General features: G+C 41.2%; 1 protein-coding gene across 1 annotated transcript in view; it reads left to right on the top strand.

Moving 5' to 3' along the window:
• Positions 1–17,971, top strand: part of MOV10L1 (Mov10 like RNA helicase 1) — an 82,704-nt gene extending 64,733 nt beyond the window's left edge. Inside the window, exons 22-26 of the mRNA XM_074942381.1 lie at positions 10,954–11,127; positions 11,441–11,590; positions 12,843–12,950; positions 14,698–14,835; positions 17,876–17,971. Coding sequence (XP_074798482.1) covers positions 10,954–11,127; positions 11,441–11,590; positions 12,843–12,950; positions 14,698–14,835; positions 17,876–17,971 — 666 coding nt within the window. The remainder of the gene's footprint in view (positions 1–10,953; positions 11,128–11,440; positions 11,591–12,842; positions 12,951–14,697; positions 14,836–17,875) is intronic.
• The last annotated feature ends 3,122 nt before the right edge of the window (positions 17,972–21,093 follow it).

The raw sequence follows: 21,093 nt of genomic DNA, 5'->3' as shown, positions 1-21,093 counted from the left end.
CTTGCTTCGCCTGTGCATCCTTCGAGCGTGGCTGAACTCAGTGTATCAACCGAAAAGACATCCCTTAGAACACTGGTACAGGTTTGTCCTGCAGTCCTATAGCCTCCAGAGTGGTGGATGGGTCAGAAGAACACATGCAAGGGCGTACCCTTTTCTTGCCCCCTTCAATTGTTACTGATGCTTCCCTCCTGATAGGGCAGGGTGCTTATCTAGAAGGGTTGCAAACCTAAGAGTTAATATGGAGAATTGCCTCCTGCTCCATCTGTGTCCGCAAATTCTGCACGATTCAGAGGGCTTGCTGTGCTTTTCTGCCTCATGTAAAGAGCTTGTTGATCTAGAAGCTGACCAAATATACAGCCACAGTGTACTACCTAAACAGACTGGGACAGCATGATCTGATCAGCTTTGTCAAGAGGTGATAAATCTATGGGACTTTTGCGTCAAAGAAGGGGTTGCTCCCATTTCCACACACTTACCAAGTTCCCAGAATCAGTTGGCCAATCACCTCAGCAGGAGACTTTCCCAAAATCACAAGTGGTCCCTGAAGAATAGTGTGCTCCGAACCAACTTTCAGGTCTGGGGTATTTCAGCATTTGACCTATTCACAACAAAAGACAAGAAGTGCCATCGGTTCTGTTCCATTCTGAGTGAGCCAGAGTACAGGTTTGCTAACCCAAACCTTTCTCTCAACATGGGGACTGAGCTTCATGTATGCATTACCCCCATTCTGCTTATCCCACAGGTTATTGTCCAAGTAAAACAAGACCAGGCCAGGATAATTCTCATAATGCTATCTTGGTGAAGACAGTGCTGGATCTCTGATCTTCACAGTTTCTCGATTCAAACTCCATGTCATCTCTGTCTATTCTTCCAGGCCTACTGTACCAGCATCCTAGACCTACGTTGCACCCAGATCCAAACAGTCTGTACCTCATGGTGTGACTGTTGAGTAGTTAGATCAAACAGAGAGAGACTGCTCAGTGGCAGTTCAGGAAATATTGCTTAATAGTAGAGAGCAGTCTACTAGATGCACATTTTCTTCTTTGAGTTCTTGCTCGTATCCATTCCGTGCTCGGGGGGTGTGTGTGCCACGTGCGCAGTTGCCGGAGATTTTTCCCTTAGGAGTATCCGTAGGACTGGCTCTAGTGGCCCCTGGAGTCACATGCAGATGCGTCAGTATAAGGGGTGCCGCTAACTCCGCACCCTTACCACCTGTGACGGTTACTTGGAATGATCCCTCTTGCTCTTGCAAGACTTCTTTCCCTTGGACTTTATAATATATTGTATAGTTTTTGCAGTTAGTTTATATAGTTCTTAGTAAGTGTTTAGTGTATATAGGGTGAATAGTGGTCCTTGTTGTTGACGGATTTTCATCCCAGGGCCTGGTCGTGTCCCAGTCCCCGAGCTTCAAGCCATGTGCCTCCTGCTGCAAGCCCATGCCAGTGAGTGACCCGCATTCTAGCAGTCTAAAGTGCCTCAGGAAAACTCACATTAAGGAGAAGTGCCAGATCTTCAGGAGCTTCAGCCCACATATTCAGAAAGATAGACACATTTGTATGGAGGCAGCCCTCAGACTGGCCTAGGTGCCAAGCTGATCCAAATCAGCACTGAGCACTTCAGCTTCCCTGCAAAGGACTCCACCAGCACCATTCTCCATCCTTGGTGCAGAGGAAGAAGCATTAGAAACAGCGCACCAAGAGAGGGCGCTCTCCAGTTCCAAAGAGGGACAAGTGGGGAGTGACTAATGCAATGAGACCCGTGCTGGGCCACTCGTCCTCCCTAGAGCCACTGTTGGCTCTGGCGACTCCACCTAGAGTACTAAGTCCAGTCCACCTACAACAGCAGGGGTAACTTCACTGTTTCACTCCAGGCAGTGTCAGGAATAAATCTGTGGGAACACAGCAATTCCATATGATGAAAGATTAATGCAAGTAAGTGTGCTCTATCTAAAACTGGAGTTTATTAGATTGGAACAGTATTGAGTAATTAACAGCATGTTCGCAGTGGCCAGTTGTTCACCTGCCAGGGAGAAAAGCTATCAGGAAAAACATCTCTCAAGGTGGCTTCAGAGGACTGCTCCAGAATACACTGTCTTAGCTCATCTTTTATAACTAACTTATACATCTTAAAGAGTAGCAGCCGTGTTAGTCTGTATTCGCAAAAAGAAAAGGAGTACTTGTGGCACCTTAGAGACTAACCAATTTATTTGAGCATAAGCTTTCGTGAGCTACAGCTCACTTCATCGATGCATTCAGTGGAATTTATTTTCCACTGAATGCATCCGATGAAGTGAGCTGTAGCTCACGAAAGTTTATGCTCAAATAAATTTGTTTAGTCTCTTAAGGGGCCACAAGTACTCCTTTTCTTTATACATCTTAGTGACCCCTATTAAAATCATTACCTTTCCTAACTTTCAGTAAACTACTTATCAACACACATTCCTAACAATCTTAATCATAATAATACTTCTGTATCAGTCACCCAAATTCAAGGTTTTCCATCCACTTAATTTCTTTCTTTCTCAGTTGTTGACTTTTCTTTCCCCTCCTCCCATTATGTTTAGCAGAAACTGCCAGCTAGTTTTGACCTTGCCTCTAAAAGCCTGCTTTCAAATTAACCCTTTATTATGTGGTGGTCTATTTTATTAATTCATGGTGTGTGAACGCGCATAATATGGTTGCAATGAGTTTGATCACATTCTGGGGTACACACACCCCTCAAATCCAAGGCAGCAACCTCACCATCAGGATTCTGTCAAGTCTGTATGCTTGTCATACTGTGTCTTGAGTAACAGTAGTTGTGCTCACACTTGGCTCCCCTCCCCCCACCCACCCACATGTAATGAGCTCCTGGACTGCATCAGGGACCGATGTCTGTCATTAGTCAATTGTTGGAGAAATGTGTCCATCATTGTTGTGATGCCAGCCATTTCTAATTGGGGAAGGGATGTCAGGCTGAGCCTCCTTGGTATGGTTCCCAGTAAGGCTAATTTATGTGCTTGGTATGTTGCAGAAGATTATTGTAAACTGGGGGGAAGGCTGCCTTCTGGGCCTGTTTGTGACAGAAAAGCTTATATTGCAATTTTATTTGCACCCACAGAGTTAGCTGTTGGGTTATAGAGAAGAGCTATCGGAAGCTCTGCTGATGCCAGCTGTGCAGGAGTAACCACCGTAATGCCAAAATTGGCAAGGCTTTTAAATTTGTGTGGATTCTTCTGACAAGCTTCCATGGCTTTAGTTTGCCAACCCTTGCCAAGCAGCAGATTGAATCACACCCAGTCAGCATGCGTACTACTGGCAACGTTCTGTATTGTTGTTGGCCAAGTTCAGCTGCTATGGTGTGGGCTGGTGTAAACGTGTTGTCTTTTTCACACCAGTATGAAACCAAAGCTCTGAATTTGTTTCCAACTTGTGAATAAAATGTACACAGAGAACTGCAATGTCAGCGTCTGAATAACACACCACTACAGAAGGGTATTCTTGTGAAGCATGTGCAACATGAAATAGAAGCCAAATATCTACTTATTCATCCAATGAGAATAGATTGTCATAGTCTACAACTCCATCTGAAGTGACCATGTGAGCAATGAGGCCATCCTTTTAATATACCAGCAATACTCATTTTCTGATCTAAACTAAGTACAGTTTCTGACATATCACATCATGATTCTGAGAAAAATTTTACCAGATGTGCTTTATTCTTGGGGTTTCCAATGAATTTTCTCCATTGGGACCATGGATTTTGACTTCATTGCTTTGTGATGATGCCTCTGTGCATGCCCAGAAACTTTCAATTGAATCTTTGACATGATATAAGTAAAGACAATATATGTTCTTTTGCAGCTCTCATAACATTGTAGAGAGTGGTGTACTATTCTGAAACCCAAGTCAGCAAGTTCTGCAAAGCTAGTTGCACCTCCTGGCCTGACCATTTGAATAACAGCCTTGCCATCTGCTATCCAAGTTGTGGGCATGTTGAACGCTGGCAGTTGATACGGACTCTCACTCTTTCTAATTCAGGCAATAGCTTACTCTTTGCAGTTTTGTTCAGGGTACCATCCAAATGTGCTAGAACATACTGAACTGTGGAATGCTCATGTATCTCTTGTTTGTGTAGTAACTACAAGACAGCTAAACAACTGTCTGCATTGATAGTCGCTGTCTTATCACTACTAACTTTCAGGTTGAACTTCCTGCTTAGAGATGCAAATGTTTTGATGTTGAGCTTAGGCAGTGGTTCAAAGAAACCAGTGGTATTTGAATTTAATCTCTTCCACATACTGTTTCATTCCTTTGATTCCTATATCATTTGTAGTAACAAGCTTGGTAGCAACCTTTGCGGGTACAAACAATGCCACTTGCAATGTTGGTGAATGTTCTCAATTCACATTCAAATCAAATGGGTTTGTCATGGATTCAGTGATGGTGCAAACTCCCTTATTTACATCTCCTTCATCACATTGCATGCAATGTGGTGCAGCCTCCTTGTGACACATCTGAGTCTACTATATAACACATGTTATCTTTGTGGAAGTTGTAATAGCTAAGCACTCATGAGCAGTGATGAACCATCTAAGATCCTGGTTTCAAAGTGAAACCCACTATATCCCCTTTTTTCTTTATTATCACAGTTTACTGTTTGTTCAAGTGCCATGTCTATCCAGACTTTGCTGAATTTATTTGTAGACTGAGCCACTGCATGAGTTCCTTGCACAGATTGATCATGAACTTTGGGCGGCATAATCTGGCAGAAACTTCATATCACTGATGTACACAGATACCCAGCAGGCATAGCTGGTACAGTCAAAAGCGAAAAGTAGTAGTATCTCTAAAAGCACTGCAAGATGTATGTGCCAGTTGTTTTCACTTTCTGCTCTAATGAAACACATTGAGATGTTAACCATTTTGATGTAATCATCTCAGAATGCAAAGGTTTGGGAAGTTGCTGTTCCAAAATTGCAGAATCTGTGTACTACATCCAGTACATTCTTGAGGGCATCACTGAGCTGGGCAAGTGTCTGCTTTGAGACTTGTTGCACCATTTTCGATACCGGAATTTGACATTCTTGGAGCTTGCTGTTGGTAAGGTCTACATCACAGTCAATCTCATTGTCTTGTATCCATTTACAAAATGCCTGCCACCGCAATCTGGACAGAGCCTCCATTGTAAGCTTGTGGGCCTACATTCCACAGTTGTATGACTGCCTTTAAGTAGACTGCTTGCTGTGTTGCTACCATGCAACTGAAATTCTATGAGGATGTCTTCCAGAGCACTCTTCATACTTCTTTCCAGCTATAGCCAGAAATGTCTGTGCTATGTAGAAACCACCCATTCTCAAGATTGTTTTTTCTGAAATTCCTCTGGGCACCTCCTGAATCACTTTAGCCTTACAATATATAGCCTCATCAAATGTCAAAACACCGTCATCTTGGCCAAGTGTCCTAGACATCTTGTTGACATTCTTCATTACAGTGAAAACTGTATCCCATTCAATAGCTGATGCTGGCAGCACTGGACAGTACCCAATAGATGTTACTGTTGGAATAGCAGATGAAATAATCACATTACATTGTGTAAGCGAATCATAAATTACACATATAGACAAAACAACAAGTAGAGAACATATTTAAAGTAAATTTGCTATAATGAAATCACTATGGGATGAAATCAATGTATAATTACACACGCATTAAAGAAGAGTCATTACTTGGACTTTTTCAAGAAATGCGTGAAGGCAATTTGAGATGATTTACAAAAGCACCCATAATTCTCAATTACCACTACATAATCCAACACGCACACAAGCAAATAACTCCAGGGGATTAATCCCTTCATAAAAAATGTGTTAACCATTTCTGCAGATGGATGCTACAAATTTCAGATTTAGGCAGGATTTTCCATTTGGGCCCCCAGACTATAGCTTCTTTAATGGGCCTCCATTTGAGCCTATGGCCACCTGTTCTTTTGTCTTTTGATATCAGAAGACATCCTGCCTCATTCCTATTATGTCAGCCAGAAGAGTGGGTGAGCATCAGGGTCTCATAGCAGGACCTCTATATATGCTGTTTATCAAAGATCCAAGTAGCTTTGAGAGCACATCCAAAATTTTTAATATATTTACCTGTGTTTTTTCTTGAAGCTGCTCTCAAATAGGGATGAGGCTCATCTGCATACTTTATATGTAAAGCCAGTATTAGCCTTCTATCTGGAGAGGACTGAGCCTTTTAGGCTGTCTCCTCAGCTCTTTGTTTTGTGTGCTGACAGAGTAAGGCAGCAAGCAGTTTCAGCACAAACATTTTCCTGACAGATTACTTCCTGTATCATGACAGCTTATGAGATAGTGAATACCCCTCCTTCACAGAGACTGTCAGCCCATTAATGAGATCTCAGGCTATCTCTAGCTTTTCTAAAGGGCATACCCATACTGGATGTTTGTAGGGCAGCTACTTGGTCCTCTGTGCATACCTTCAGTCATCATTACACCATCACTGCAGTTGCAAGATCTGATACAAACTTTGGAAAAGCAGTGTTATAGTCGCTATTTAAATAGACTCTGATTCCTGCCTCCTAATGGTACTGCTTGTCACTCACCTGAGTGGAGTACACATGTGCAACCACTCAAAGACAAAACTGTTACTTACCTTTATTATAACTGTTTTCAAGATGTGGTTGCACACGTCTTCCACGACCCAACCTCTCTCCACTCTGCATCGGAGTCCTGTTTCTCCAGGTTCAGATACAAAGGATCTGAAGGTGGTCTGAGTGGTGCTATTCTTACATAGTCTTGGGGGAGAGGGTCTGAGGATGTGCAGGGTATGAGCACTGCCTCGATGGGTTCTGCTGCAGAAAACTCTCTGGCTCCAGCGTCCTGGTTGCGCATATAATTGAGTGGAATACATGTGTACAACTGCATCTCAAAGAACAACAGTTACAGAACAGGTAAGTAACCATTTTTTCCGCTAGTGCACTTTCATCTACTCCTGGGAGTAGATTAAAGTGCACTAGGGACGTGGTTCTCAACCAGGTGTCCATGGCCCCCTTGGGGGCCACAAGTTGGTTTCAGAGGATCTGTGAGCCCTGAGCCGCGGCACCCTGTGGGGCACAAACCCCGAGCCGATGGGCAGAGTAGGAGAGTCTCTCCCCCGCCCCCCCCCCGCCCCAACTGTAGTGCCTTAACCAGAGTGGGGCAGTCCCAGGGGAAGCTCCAAACGCTCCCTCCACCTCCTCTTTCTCCCCCCTCCCCGAGACCTCAGCCCCCTGCCCAGGTCAAAAATGGGAAGCCAGAGCTGGGCAGTACAGGATGGCTGCTCCTCTGACTAGTGTCATGGAGCAGGCAGCCATGGTGCTCCTCCTCCTCCTGGTGTCCAGGTCTACAGCTGCTCCTCAGCTCCCATCCCCCTTTGACTGCCCACGTAGCCAGTAAGAGCAGCCTGGATGGGGGTACCTTGCTCCAGGGCCAGCAGAGCCCTTTGGGAGCAGCAACCACGGGGGGGACCTGGGGAGCCCTCCCAGCACACAGCCCCTTGCTGTCCCCCTGCCTGCACACAGCCCCTAGCTACCTGTCTCCCTGCACCGCGAGTGCTTTTCAGACTTTTTGAGCTGAGCATGCCCTTTGAGTTATGATTTTTAGTTGCTTCCCCCCCTCCCTGTTCCCCTCCCCCCCCCAACACAGACAGGCTGGGTGGCTTGCTGAGGTGAGTCGGAAGTGGAGGGTGGTGCTCCCTTCCTGGACCCTGCGTGTGGAGCTGGCCCGAGCCCCATCTGGCCCTGCTCCCTAAAATAGAAGTCAAACTATGCCTATGCCCAAGTGCACTGTCCAGCAGCTGGAGCCCTGTGCCCCACAGGCCAGAATCCCAGAAAAACACACGCACCACACTACCACCACCCTGCGGCTGAAGCTCCAAGCCTCCCTGGGCCCTGGAGTTTTATAGCATGTTGAGGGGGGCTCAATGAAAGAGGGTTGAGAACCGCTGCACTAGCAAACTGTTAGTGCATGGCAGCAGGGTCCACATGGACACTTACTGTGCATTAGGCTACTGCAGGGCAGATCTACATCCTATCTTGCTGCAAACTAAGTATTCATGTAGACAGGCCTTCAGTCTCTTGTGATTTCATAACTCCAGTAATTCCTCAGTCCTCCATAAAACTCCAAAGGTAAACAGGACTTGCTTTTTTAGTAGAAAAAGCAACTCGGAAATCCTCCCCCGTATTTAATATTAATGTAAACAAACATAGGAAAAATGTTCAGACATTCATCTATCCATAAAGATGCCGCACAGGCACTATTGCCCCACCTCCCAATTTTAGGCCACCGTTTAACATAGAAGGTATAAACCTGTGAATCTTTCCACATAAAAGGTGGAAAGATAATATTGCAGCAGCAGAAAATAAGCTTTTATAGAATTGCTGGAAAGAAGTGAATGTAAATATTGTCTACTGTATAACAAAGCTGTAAAATTACTTCATTCACCACAGAGCTGAAACAAAAAGAAACTCTAATAGTGTGTTCAATGGAAACAGCAGGAGAACTTAAACTGATTATGATTACTGTAATTGGAATTCACTCAGACGTGCAAGCTTTCTTCTCAAAAAGGGCAAAGAATATTTAAGTAACACACGTGATCTGAGCCTGTGGTACATTTTGCCCAAAGTAGCACAGTGTCCACTAAAGTCATTCTGAAGCATTGGTTGTACTGATTCACTTGAAAGAAAAATATTTAATAAATCACCAGTACCACTTCCTGCAGGGGTTATCCCATCCAAGAGGTTGAACTAGCCCACCCTTACTTATCCTGAGATCAGACAGGGTCACAGCAGATAATAATGGCCACAGAGACGAGAGGGAAGGGCAAGAAGACTGTGTTTACCATTTTTTCTAGGCTTTTGGCTGTATAATTGTATGCACGTAAAATGAGCTTGTCCCCTTTTCACGCTTCAATAGCAAGGTTAAAAGTCCCATAACTGGTTCCCTTTCATTAAGGTCTATTTTGGCTGAGTCTAAATATTATGGAGTCTATTGGGAGTTACATTTTACCATTTGGGAAGAAGGATATATTTAATGAAACCAGTTTTTATTATTTTTTTTAAAAAGCTACAATAAATCTTGTCATAGAACTTTTATTACAAAAAAATCAGCTATATTCTTCTTTAAGCACGAGAGATCCATGAGTTTGTAGAGCCTGCACTAGAGCAGTCAAGAATTGTTGCTGTGCTATGGAGATGAAATAGTGTTGTTTGTTACTGTAGTGCCTAGGAGCCTTAGTCATAGACCAGGACCCCATTTATCAAAGTGGAGTACAAACCAAACCGATCCCTGCCCTCATAAGCTTATAATCTAAGAATAAGATGAGACAACAGATAGATGTCGATAGATAGGGGAGTACAAGGAGTTGGTGTGATAGGCAGTGATCTCTGCACATCAGCAGCCTAACCATAGTCAAGTTTTCTATAGGCATCGCAGCAAAGGAGCATTTTGAGGAGGGATTTAAAGGTTGATGATGGGGTAGTTTGTGCAGATATTTACCGGAGAGGAGCCCCCCAAGCCCGAGGGATAGAACATGAGAAAGCATGAAGGTGGTTGTTTGAAAATTTAACAAGTGAGTGATGGAAGCTGGCATCATGGACCAATTGGGGAGGAGCATCAGCTTGATCGGGAATAAGAGATGATAGGTAGGATGGGGTTTGACTGTGAAGGTCCTTGAAAGTGAAGACAAGAAACTTATTTTTGATACAGTAGAGAAGGGGAAGCCAGTGGAGGGGTGCAAAAGAAAGCGATGGTCTAGGAAAATGATCTTAGCAGCAGCATTCTTAATGGAAAAGAACCTTAATGCAGTAATCAAGATTTAAGGTGACGAGAGTTTGGACAAGAGTTTTGGCTGTGTAGATGAATAGGCAAGTCCTTATCTTAGATAAGATATAGATACGACCTGTGAGGACCTAGAGAAAGGCAGAGTAAAAAATCATACACAGGTTATTGGTGTGAGTGAGAGGATGGTGAAGTTGTCTACAGTAATTGAGAGAGGAGGTAGTGGTGAGGGCTTGGGATGGATTATTAGAAGCTGTTTTTAGCCATATTCAACTTGGGCTGGCAGCTACACATCCACAAGGAGCTGTCACAGAGAGAGGTTGATGTTTTAATATGGATAGAAGAAGACAGGTCTGGAGTAGACACACAAATCGGTGAGTTGTCTTAGAAATGGTAGCTGAATTTGTCTGTGGATGAGATTACTCAGATAAGTTGTAGAAGAAGAAAAGGGGACCAAGGACAGAGCCTTGTGGAACCTACAGAGAAAGTTGGAGGGAGAAAGAGGATTCTTGAACATGCGGAAGGAACAATTGGAGGTAGGAGGAGGACCAAGAGAAGACAGTCACGGAAGACAAGGGAAGACTATTTCAGGAAGAGGAGTGTGGTAGATAATGTCAAATGGGGCTGATGGACCAAAGGGCATGAAGATGTAGTATTGGTTCTGAGCTTTAGCTATGAAGAGGCCATTAGAGATTTTAGGAGGAGTGGTTTCAGTGGTGTGCAAGAGGCATAAGCTGGACTGGAACAGGGTCTAGGATACAGCTGAAGTAGAGGAACTCCAGACAGTTACTGTAGATAGCACATTCAGTGAACTTTAGAGACAAAAGGGAGATGGGTAGTTGGAGAGGCAAATGGGGTTAAGAGGTTTTTTGTTTGGTTTGTCTTTTTAAGATGGAAGAGACTTAAGTATGGTTGTATTGTTGGGGAAAAGAGTTAGATGTGAGGGAGAGGGATTAAGGAAAAGAGTGAGGGGATGAGAGTAGGTGTGGAGGAGATCAGGTGATGGGATGGGGTCACTGGGGCAGGTGAAGGGGTTAGAGAAAAGAGCAGACAATAATCTTTTCTGTGCTGGGAGAAGGAGGCAAGAATTGCAGGATGTGGTATGTGTGCAGTTTCATTTCATGGATTTTGAGTTTTCTTCCTTGCAGGTTACAAAACTTTTGAAGAATTACAGATCACATTCTTCATTGCTTGCGTTGCCATCTAAACTGTTTTATCATAAAGAGCTGGAAGTTTGTGCAGACACTTCAGTAGTAACTTCTTTGTTAGGTTGGGAAAAATTACCGAGGAAGGGGTTTCCACTAATTTTTCATGGCATAAAGGTATGTAAAATATTCTTACTAAAATGGGGGTGGGGAATTAAGGGAGATTTGATAGGTGGGAGACTCTTCTTCTTTAGTAACATAAATTTCATATGCTTGGAAGTGCAGTAATTGGAGAAGGACCTGTTTGTTTTTCCTCAGTCTAATTCTAGACTAGGTAGATACATTTAATCAAATTAGCCGACATCACTGTATAATTTGACTTCTTTCCAAACCAACTCCTAAGTATTAAGAAGATAATCAGCAGGTAGTTATCACTAAATTTGCAACAACTCTCAATGTCTGATCTTTATTTTCTTCTCTCCTAATGCAGGGCACTGAAACACGTGAAGGACACAACCCCTCTTGGTTTAATCCTACAGAAGCAGTTCAAGTAATGCGTTATTGTTGCCTTCTTGCAAAACATGTTAACAATGCAGTGTCGGTGACTGATATTGGAGTGATTACACCATATCGTAAACAGGTCTGATTCTGATGCTTATAAATGATAAGTTTCTGTATTTAAACTCATATTTTTGATTCACTGCTAGTGCTGTTTATTGCAAGAAACTATTGCTAACTTTGGACTACTTTCCTAGCTGCATTATGTATTGTACTGTCAATCATATTTAATATGCTATTAAACTATCAGATAAAAAGCTAGCAGTAATGAAAAAGGACACATTCTGCTTCTCTCCCCCACATTAATGTCCCCAGATCTATCACAGTTGGTCTTCTGCCTACTTTCAGAAGCAGTTGAGAAAATTGTGGAGAGACTGGATAGTAGCTAAATACACCATAAGAATTTCAACATTACAAAATTTCTTAGAAACTGTATTAATGTGAGGAAAAAGCCAAGAAGTGTGAACTAATTTGAAACTGAAAAAATATCAGTTGCAGGTTAAAATGTTGAGATTAATTTTGTCCATAGACAACTAATCGTACCTAAACTGTGTTATTGGGTACTTTACCTGTTAGCCCTGGTCTACACTAGGACTTTAGGTCGAATTTAGTAGCGTTAAATCGATGTACACCTGCACCCGTCCACACTATGAAGCCCTTTTTTTCGACTTAAAGGGCTCTTAAAATCGATTTCCTTACTCCACCCCTGACAAGTGGATTAGCGCTTAAATCGGCCTTGCCGGGTCGAATTTGGGGTACTGTGGACACAATTCGATGGTATTGGCCTCCGGGAGCTATCCCAGAGTGCTCCATTGTGACCGCTCTGGACAGCACTCTCAACTCAGATGCACTGGCCAGGTAGACAGGAAAAGAACCACGAACTTTTGAATCTCATTTCCAGAGACTGCGGGAACAGTGGGATAGCTACCTACTTTGCAACACTCCGGAAGTCGATGCTTGCCTCGGTACTGTGGAAGCACTCTGCCGAGTTAATGCACTTAATGCACTTAGAGCATTTTCTGTGGGGACACACACACTCGAATATATAAAAACAATTTCTAAAAAACCGACTTCTATAAATTCGACCTAATTTCGTAGTGTAGACATACCCGTAGTTTGGCAACAGGTATGACACTTTCCCATGTGAACTTTGTACTTAATCTAAAATCTCTTGTTAATCATTCCAGTTAGAACATTTTGCTCTCAATCCAGATGCAAACACTTTGAGAGGTATAAAAATTTTTACATTAGGTTCTATTTTTGATACACTTTGTATGAAAGATACTAGTTATTTAATCTAAAAACAAATTCCTTCAAATATTTTTGTTTTATAGGTAGAAAAAATTAGGTTTCTTCTGCGAAATGTTGATTTGATGGATATTAAAGTTGGTTCTGTAGAGGAGTTTCAAGGGCAGGAGTACTTGGTGATCATCATATCGACAGTATGTAAAAGTGCAATGTTTTTTATACAACAGTAATCACCATTTTAAAAGGCAACGTATTTTTATCTACCACTTATGTATCACAGCACCTAAGATACTACTTCATTTTCTAAGTACAGGCAAATACTGCAGTATGTCAGATATCATTTTGTAGTAGTTGGTAAATATTTACGTTTATATTGTAACAATTGTCTCGTTTATTTTACACAAGGGTATGACTTTTTTACTTCAAACTTCGAGTACATTTAAACATAAATTGGGGAATTGAAAATTGTGTAAATTTAAGCTAGTAACTATAGAGGAGAAAACTTTTAATCACTGTGATAATGAACCTGTCTACAGCTATTTGATTTATATGAAAGTTAACATTCAGCTCACTTCCTAATGAGAGGAGTGCACATGACCAGAGTCACTGCCTCAATCGATACCTTTGCTGGTAGTCTATCCAAAAGCACCAACACCAAACATGCATGGAGACTGAACTATCTTATCACCTTGTAAATTTGTAGGCTTGGCAGAATTTGATTTTTTTTTTATAGTTTTGATGAATAATCTGTTTATTTTTAAGCATTTTTTAAATTTTTATCAATTTAAAATTTCAGAGTTGCAGAAAATTATGAGGGGGGTCAGACGATAATTATTTAATGACAGTAGATTTTGCGATTCAGAAAGTTAAAGCCTCGTAACCATTAAAACACAAATTTCAGTATCGTATGTCAAAATATGCAAAGTATATAGCCTTAAATCAAACTCTGATTTCTCAAGCATCATTTTTTCTTTCTTTACCAAGCTGTGACTGTCAATTATTGATGGAAATATGTTTTCACTGGTTTCTGTATGGTGAAATCGACGTTTATCAACATTTACTGATAAAAATCTAATGCTTCCAGGCCATATTACTTGTATTGTGATAGTACTTTATCTCGATCTTAGCTCCATTACCATAGTATGAGTGCCTCACAGTCTTTAACATATTTATCCTCACAACACACCTGTGAGGATACTGAGGTACAGAGATGAGTGACTTGCCCACAGAAAGTCTGGTAGAGCAGGTATTTGAACCCAGCTCTTGAGTTCCATGCTAGGAACCTAACCATAAGGTCTCATTGAGCTTGGGTGCATGCGTGTGCACACACACAGGTGAAGAAAGTCTCTGCCCTGAAGTGTTCCTAATCTAAATAGGAGACAATAGGTGGATATAACATACTGGGAGAGAACAAGGAAACAACATGAAGCGTGATAAGTTGTGGTCCCAGAGTACCAGTTGTCTGAAGAAGGTGGTCCCTCCATGTTAGGTTTGAAGCATGTCTGGGCATTGTAAGGAAGCATGCAATACTATTCCATGTACAAATACAGTAGCTTAGTCTGTGGGTCGATCAATTAGAACTTCTCCAGAGCATTACTTACCTTCACCAATAAAATTAAATAATGTTCTAAGATGGCGTTCTTCATTAAGATATGTACTACTAATTTCTCATTCTGAATTAGGATTGGCACCCCTGATTGCTGCTTCACTGGGGCCACTTTACACACCATTCTCCTTGAGCAGTCTCATCTGGAGAACTTGCCTTGTGTAGGGGATATCTAGAGTGGCAACATAGTTGACGGGGTGAAGTTGTACTTATTATATGTTTTCTCTGATCCATCCTAACTACAGTAGGAAAGAAAACAATTTTTGACTGCAGTATATTTTGATGAGTTTCCGTCTCACTTATTGACTGCTGCTTTGTTTGTCCATTCGTTTTAGGTACGATCGAATGAGGGTTCATTTGATGATGATAGATATTACTTGGGATTCCTCTCTAATGCAAAACGATTTAATGTGGCAATTACCAGACCGAAGGCTTTGCTTATTATGGTGGGAAATCCTCATGTTCTTGTAAAAGTAAGGTGGTATTTTTGTTTTTTCGCTGTTTAAAAAAAAAACAGAAGTGTGTGTGCAGTATTTGCATGGTATTTTGGGGCTATGAACTGTTTTTTTTTTTTTTGAGTTTTTATTTACTTGGTGTGAAGAACAATGACTCTTTGTTCTCCTTTATATGAAACTTTTTCAAAACAGTGTTGAGCACTGCTTTCTTTTAGTGTAGTTCTGGTTTGAAAAGTGATAAAAATGGCACCTTCTAACCTAACACATACCTGTCCCTATGCATAGCTGGCACCTTATCTCTTGACTTTAGTGAAATGTCACTAAAAGTAGTAATTTTTTTACTCATGTTAGCTGCATTATTCTGCAGTGCTAGGTTTGTGAGCTGGATTCTCTTTTAGCATATTTATTGTTTTAAGTGTGGAGCCAAATTCTGCTCTCACGTGCAGAAGTTCCATTGGATGTTGCTTTCAGTAGGGTTGCACAATTGTAAAATAAAGTCAGAATTTGGCATGTATAATCTCCTACTGATGGTGGTGATGCACAAGTGTGAAAGAGTCTGGCCTGACTTTCAGATCCCAGAGGGAGTTTGGAGGATGGGCAGTTGGGGTCAGGGCCGGCTCTAGGATTTTTGCTATACCCCAAGCAAAAAAAATTTTTGGCCGCCCCCGCTTTTTTTTTTTCATGCCCCCCTGGCTCCGCCCCAACTCCGTCCCTTCCCCAAATCTCCAGCCCCGCCTTCTCCCCCGGGCGTGCCGCATTCCCCCCCGCATTACTTCCTGCGGCTCTTCCCCCCCAACCCCCTCCAATACAACCCCCGGCCCTAGCTCACCTCCGCTCCGCCTGCTCCCCGGAACACGCCGTCGCTCCGCTTCTCCCCGTCCCTCTCAGGCGAGGGAGAGGCAGCGCGTTCAGGGGAGCAGGCGGAGCGGAGGTGAGCTGGGGGGGCGCAGCGCGGCAAGCCTGGGAGGGAGGGGGGAGAAGCAGAGTGGCAGTGGTACGCTCAGCGGGGGCACATTTCTACGGGCGGCATGGCTGGCGCCAGAATGCCACCCCTAGAAATGTGCTGCCCCAAGCACCTGCTTGTTTTGCTGGTGCCTAGAGCCGGCCCTGCTTGGGGGAGGAAGGAGTTTTTACTTGTAAACTGAGTAAATTTCACCTAGAAACCAGAGATGCCACCAAGATGGAACCTTGGCATACTGTTTCTAGTTTCCTGTATTTAGTTTTTTCAGTGCACAGCCATCTTCTTTATTTAAATTTGTGTTCCTATCTGTGACTAAAGGGCCAGTTAGAGAGAGGAATTTATATGCAATATTTTTGACTTTTCAGCTTGTGGTTTCAGTTGCGCTGGGACTCTTTATATGTTAGTACTACAGCTATTGACTTCCATGTCCTAAGAAATACAATGAGCATTGTCATCCACAATGTCAAAATACTTTTAGATATCACTTACATGTCTTTAGAGATGCAGAAGACATGGACAAAAAGAGCTAAATATTCTAAAGGACTTAAGAGTAAGCAAATACGTAGAAGTAGGACAGTCAGAATTTTCCTTAGTCTAAGCCATCCTGTTGACAATCTTTCCTACCATATAGGGAAACTCTAGGTGTGTTTAGATGGAGAAAATCAGTGTGAAGCATCATTCTTTAAGTTACCATCCACAGCCTTACCTGGAAATGAAAGTGTTTTAGTCCCTCCTCTCATCTCGGTCAATATGAATTTATAATTTAGAAATCAGTATATTTGTAGGTAACAATCATGATGTTTAGGTTAATTTGGATGCATTGTTAATCTTGTTAGAGAGATTCTCTTTTTGCCTAATCTTCCCAAAAGAATCCGAGTGCTCTTAGAGCTTATCTATAGTGTGTCTTAGTTCACACCAGTCCCATTTTTGAACAGAACTGCATTAACATGCATAGAACTTTTAGTGCACACCAGCAGAGTTTACACAGGTCAGTTAGTGCATGACACAAGCTGGTGCGTATTACAATTCTCACCCCAGCTGGTGTGGATTTAGGCACTGTATAGACAAGCCCTAAGAGTCCTTGGATTATTTTGGGAATACTAAGCCTAAAGGGAATCTAACAAGCTATTAACAATGCATCCAAATCAACCTAAACAACATGAAGAAAAGGAATACTTGTGGCACCTTAGAGACTAACCAATTTATTTGAGCATTAGCTTTCGCTCACTTCATCGGATGCATTCCTTTTGGTATGATGTCCATCTGTTTGCATTTGGAAGGGAAGATGATGTCTGTCTGTATCTGTATGAGTTTTTTCATGAAGTTGATAGATTTCCACTCCATACGGCTAAATGCAGTGCCTTGCATAATGACAGGTTTCAGAGTAGCAGCCGTGTTAGTCTGTATTCGCAAAAAGAAAAGGAGTACTAGTGGCACCTTAGAGACTAACCAATTTATCTGAGCATAAGCTTTCGTGAGCTACAGCTCGCTTCATCGGATGCAAGTGAGCTGTAGCTCACGAAAGCTTATGCTCAAATAAATTGGTTAGTCTCTAAGGTGCCACAAGTACTCCTTTTCTTTTTGTGAATACAGACTAGGTGTCAAGAGTAGCAGCCGTGTTAAACAACATGATTGTTACCCACAAAATAGTGATTTGTAAATCCATGTTGACCAAGATGAGAGGATGGACCAAAACACTTTCATCTCCAGGTAAGGAAATGAGGAGGACTACAGCTAATCAGAATTCTGTGTATTTAGAATCACTACCTTCCTGTGTGTATTAGGTTCATCATTTAGAGTGAATCAAAAAAATAAGGTTAGTGTGCCTTTCCAGAATGCAGTGTTTCAGAAACTTCTAATACTTTTAGGAGCACATACGAATCTATCTGTAGAAAATGTAAATTCCAGCTAAATACAGCAACACTATTTAATTACCTTCTGTTAACCAGTCTGCAGGTTCTATTTTTTGACAAATAATTTTATTCAAATAAATTTAGGTCTCCTGTACGCTTGCATCACCTGTTAATAATACTCTCTGAAATACACAAATGAATTCTAACTGCACTACTGTATTTAAACATAACTTTTTTTTGGTAGGATCCCTGTTTCAGCGCTCTTTTGGAATACAGCCTAGCAAATGGAGTTTATGTAGGTTGCGATTTGCCTTCTGAATTGAAATCTCTGCAACAGTGAGTGCCTGCCTGTTCAGTATGCTTAAGGGGGCAACTTATTGTGTGTGTTTCTAAACAGATACAGACTCTAATAAGGGTATGATAAATACAGGAACATCTGTTTCCATATTCAGAAGGTGTGGTTACTGAGATATAAGCGTTTCTTTTCCCATATGTGTTAATTACCAAATTCTAAGTTATATAGACTATATTGTAACTTATCAAAATTGTGCACATGTATTTGGGGAACTAGATTTTTTTTTTATTTTATTTTTTTTAAGTTTCCTCCAAGTCATTAAGTATGGCCTTTGGAGACCTACAAATAGGAAAAGGTACATCAAAAAATTATAAGTGAACCAAGGCCATTATATTCCAATGAGTGCCTAAAAGCTAAGCACCCAAACAGAGCTTTGTGTATCAAAACAAATTGGCTGACTGCTTGTTTAGCATTCATACCAATAACTTAAAAATCTGATTTGAAAATCTATTTCTAAGGTTTCTAAGATGATGGCAACTTAACTAAGGGAGAACAGTTTTTAAAGAATGTGATTTAAGCTAACTGAGCCCCTTTTAAGCAAGATATTAGATTTACTACACAGGAATTAACTTTTTATCTAAACCAGCACCTTCTTATTCACAGGAGGGTGGTTGGATCTACTTCACCATTTGTAATTATTTTTCCCTTTTACTTTTTAACTTTAATCCATAGATACGACTAGCTTCCAGTGCTCAGGGCGTGACCCGAAGACTTTTCCATCTGAAAGTGAATGTGTGAAAAGCATTTGATCCAAAACAGAAACTCAGAACCTCTAGTTTCAGCATTGTTTTCTCAATAGTTTGTATTCCTAAACTTTAAGGGGATTTTTTTTATTTAACTACAAACAACTTTAAGTTCAAAATCCTGTGCGTCAAGGTAAAGTTGCTATACCAACTTCAGTCTTGTACCAAACGAGTATAAGTACCTAAAGTTTATGCATACTGTAATGTACCATTATCCTTTTGGCTTCTCAAAACAGAAGCTAAAAAGAACCAGGAACTAATGTTGAATTTCTCCCATCTGACGTTTAATTTTGTATCTGTAATAGTCTACGATTTTGTAATGTCTTTTATTCAGTGCCCTGCAATCCTCTGAGTTCATGTAGTATCGGTTCAGACCCAGGCAAGTATTTCAATCCAGGCTTCTGAGAAAGCTTTATATCAAAAGAATAGTTTTTACAATGTTTCAAGGATTTCTGTTTCTTCTTCTTCTTCTTCCCCTCTCTTTAGTCTCTGGCATTTTTCTCTGAAGAAAGCTATTGGTTTCCAAAAGGCTTTTTTCCTTGCTCTCACCTGTTGTAACAAATCTGTAGCTTCTGAAGGTGACTTAGTCTCTTTGGGCTGAACTATCACAAAAACCTATAATAGAGGTACTATATGAAACTCATAGCTTCGTGCTGCACTTGGGCTTTGTTCAGGTTCTCATATTAACGAGAGAAAGGAAGTGGTGACATAAAGCATTACATTTTAGGCAACCTCTAACTTTTTTTTTTTAATACAGCCAATAATCCCATGCAAGCAGATAACCTAGATGGCTTCTAGTGCACTTTCACAGAAAGGATCAGCTTAATGATTTGGGGCTAGGAAATTAGAATGTAGTTTGGAAGATGTCAGCTAAAGATTACAAGGGTTACTTAGAGATAAAAGTTAGACACTATAGAATAAAGATGGAAAAACACTGCAGCAGTTACGCCAACAAACAACCTTTAATTTTTTGTTTTGGAAAAACAATGTTCAGAAAATCCATCCCTATGAGAATGACCTGCATTAAGTATTTTTTTTTTACAGGCAAAATATGAGAACATATATATGGCTTATTTTCCTGTATAAGTGAGATAAAGAGTGTTTAGAAATTTACTGACTAATGTTTAAATAATAAAGCCTGGTGTACAAAAATAACCTCAACTGTAGCTATCTAGTGATTTTTATGAAAACTTAGTGGTGCAGCTCCTTTGAGGATTAAGAAATACTGTAAGCAACAATATGATCCAGCCTGGACTGCCTACAGTTTCATTTATTGGGTTTCTGACTGCCCATATACCTTAAACAAAGGTTTTGATTAAAGGTATTCCCATAACAAGCAGTACAAGGCTTATAGTCACCTCACTGTTTTCTTTTAATTTTTTTTAAACTACCAAAATTTGTGGGTTGTTTTATTTTTGTTTCCCACTTCAGTAAGCAAACAGCTGGCAGTCTTGCTACAATAGATAATAGATCTGATCAGTGGTTCATGCAATCTGATGGCCCTTTACAAGGCAGTGACCTGTGTCATGCTTTTCAATATAATACATTAGGGGAAAATCTGAAATTCATATAAGATTAAAGCCACAAGGGACAACTGTCTTTCAGTCCGATAGGCCACAGAATTTCACCCATTAATTCCTGCATCCAGCCCAATAACTCTTGGCTAAACCAGAGCATAGCATGTAGACACTGTTTTTGATTTTTAAGGTTTCATAAATAGACCTTTATGATCATTTAGTCTGATTTACATAACACAGGCCGTAGAATTTCCCTGTAATAATTCTGGCTTCAAGTCCTATAGCTGTGATTGAACTAGAGCACATTTTCTAGAAAAATATCCAGTCTTGATTTTAAAATCTACAGTGGCGGGGAATCCACCACAACCCCTGGTGGGATGTTCCAGTGATTAATTATCCTAACTGTTAAAAACGTGCACCTTTATTTCTAGTCTGAATGTGTCTAACTTGAACTTTGCAGTCACCGGTGGATCTTGTCATACCTTTGTCAGCTAGTTTAAAGAGCCATCTGTTACCAAATGTCTATTGTCCCATGTAGGTACTTGCAGACTGCGAGCAGGTCTCCCCCTTTGATAAGTTAAATAGATCTAGCTTCTGGAGTCTCACTGTAAGTTATGTTTTCCAATCCTTCAGTCATTCTTGTCGCTCTTCTCTGAATCCTCTCCAAATTTTCAAAATCCTTATTGAAAAGTGGTCACCAGAACTGGACACAATTCCAGTTGCAGTTGCACCAGGGCCAAATACAAGTAATATAACCTCCCTACTCCAACTCTATTCTATTATATATCCCGCAATCACATTATTAGCCCTTTTTGGCCACAGCATCACACTGGGAGATCATGTTCCG

The sequence above is a fragment of the Natator depressus genome, chromosome 1, assembly GCF_965152275.1.
Source record: "Natator depressus isolate rNatDep1 chromosome 1, rNatDep2.hap1, whole genome shotgun sequence".
In the NCBI taxonomy this organism is placed as follows: Eukaryota; Metazoa; Chordata; order Testudines; family Cheloniidae; genus Natator; species Natator depressus.
Note: the sequence above shows the minus strand (reverse complement) of the source record. Positions and strands in the feature narration are given on the sequence as shown.